The sequence below is a fragment of the Crocuta crocuta genome, unplaced genomic scaffold (assembly GCF_008692635.1).
Source record: "Crocuta crocuta isolate KB4526 unplaced genomic scaffold, BGI_CrCroc_1.0 scaffold139, whole genome shotgun sequence".
NCBI lineage: Eukaryota > Metazoa > Chordata > Mammalia > Carnivora > Hyaenidae > Crocuta > Crocuta crocuta.
In genome coordinates, this window is record NW_027533258.1 from 9,708,095 (window position 1) to 9,709,330 (window position 1,236).

The 1,236-nt window shown below is 61.9% G+C and overlaps 1 protein-coding gene across 1 annotated transcript in view; it reads right to left on the minus strand.

Annotated features, from left to right (window-relative positions):
• CNTROB (centrobin, centriole duplication and spindle assembly protein) overlaps nt 1–1,198 on the minus strand; it is a 22,314-nt gene extending 21,116 nt beyond the window's left edge. Inside the window, exon 1 of the mRNA XM_077746738.1 lies at nt 45–1,198. Within this exon, the coding sequence (XP_077602864.1) occupies nt 45–317 (273 nt within the window). The 5' untranslated portion in view covers nt 318–1,198. The remainder of the gene's footprint in view (nt 1–44) is intronic.
• Nucleotides 1,199–1,236: the final 38 nt, after the last annotated feature.

Sequence of the window (1,236 nt, forward strand, 5' to 3'; positions counted from 1 at the left end):
CCGATTCCAAGACCCTAGAGGTCCCCAAGCCACACCTCGCTCACCTTTTTCTTCAAGTTGTTCTCCAATCCAGCTGACAAGCTGCGACTCAGCTCTTGGGCCAAGCCATCTAACATCTCATGAGGGGGTGGGGAGGACGGGGGCAGGTACAGCTGGGCTCGGGCTGTGGCCTCGGCCTGGCGACTGAGGTGCAAAGAGGCATAGAGCTGGGAGGTCACCTCAGAGGACACCTGGTTCAGCCCAGGGGCTTCTGAGGAGTCACTCAGGAGATCCTCAGCCCGGAGGGGTGAACTGGGGACCGTAGCTGATGTCGCCATGGGTACGAGGAGGAGACAACTGAGGACAGCAGAGCTGGGACTTCCTGGTCCTGCTGGGGGGCAGCGCAGGGGGGAAAGTGCACGGAAGGAGAAGATGTGGGAGAAAGGGGGAAGACTCCAAGCCAAGGATCCTTGGTGAGTGGCGGTAGGGAGGCTTTCTGGTTACAGGTTCCAGAGGCCATGGGAGAGGGCAAGAGCATTTCCTTCCACAGCGCCTGGGAACGGTGGGAAAGGAGGGTGCAGCAAGGAGGGGGTGTGCACAGAAGACGGAGGGGCGACAGCACCCCTGCAGTTCCCGGGAAGGCTGAAAGCTGCAGATCAACTTCTGGCACAGGCCATCACTGGCCAACTGAACTCAGAACGTGCAAACCGAAATGCACCCAAACCCAGTAGGGGCCTAATATCCCTGCAGCCTCCTTATGTGCCCCTCCCCTGGCCCGTCTCAGAGAGGCAGGAACCTCACGCTCCCCACCTGCTCACACCCCTCCGCCATGCACTTTCTCCATCCACGGCCAACCCGCTTGTACATCCCCTCCGACCCCTCCTGGCGAGAAAGCCACAGCAAGGTCCCCTAGAATCCCTCCGTCCTCACTGTCCCGAGACAAACTTCATTAACACTCGTCACCCCCTCAGACCTCTAAAAAGTACACCGCCCTCGAGCCTAGCCCGCGATCCTCTAGCCCGACCACCCCTTGCGACTCCTCGCCACACCGCCGGACCTCAGCCGCCCTCAGTTTGCCAAGGTGTGGACAAGGGGTTGTCGCCCTGCCCTGAGCCCCGGTCCCGGAGCCCAAGGACGCCTCCAACACACCCTCTCGGCTCTCCCTACACTCAAAACCGTTGGCAGCCTCCCGCCCACCGTCCGCAGCCCCGCCTCGCACGGCTTGATGACGTCACCAGCCCAGCGCTCTCCCTCCCC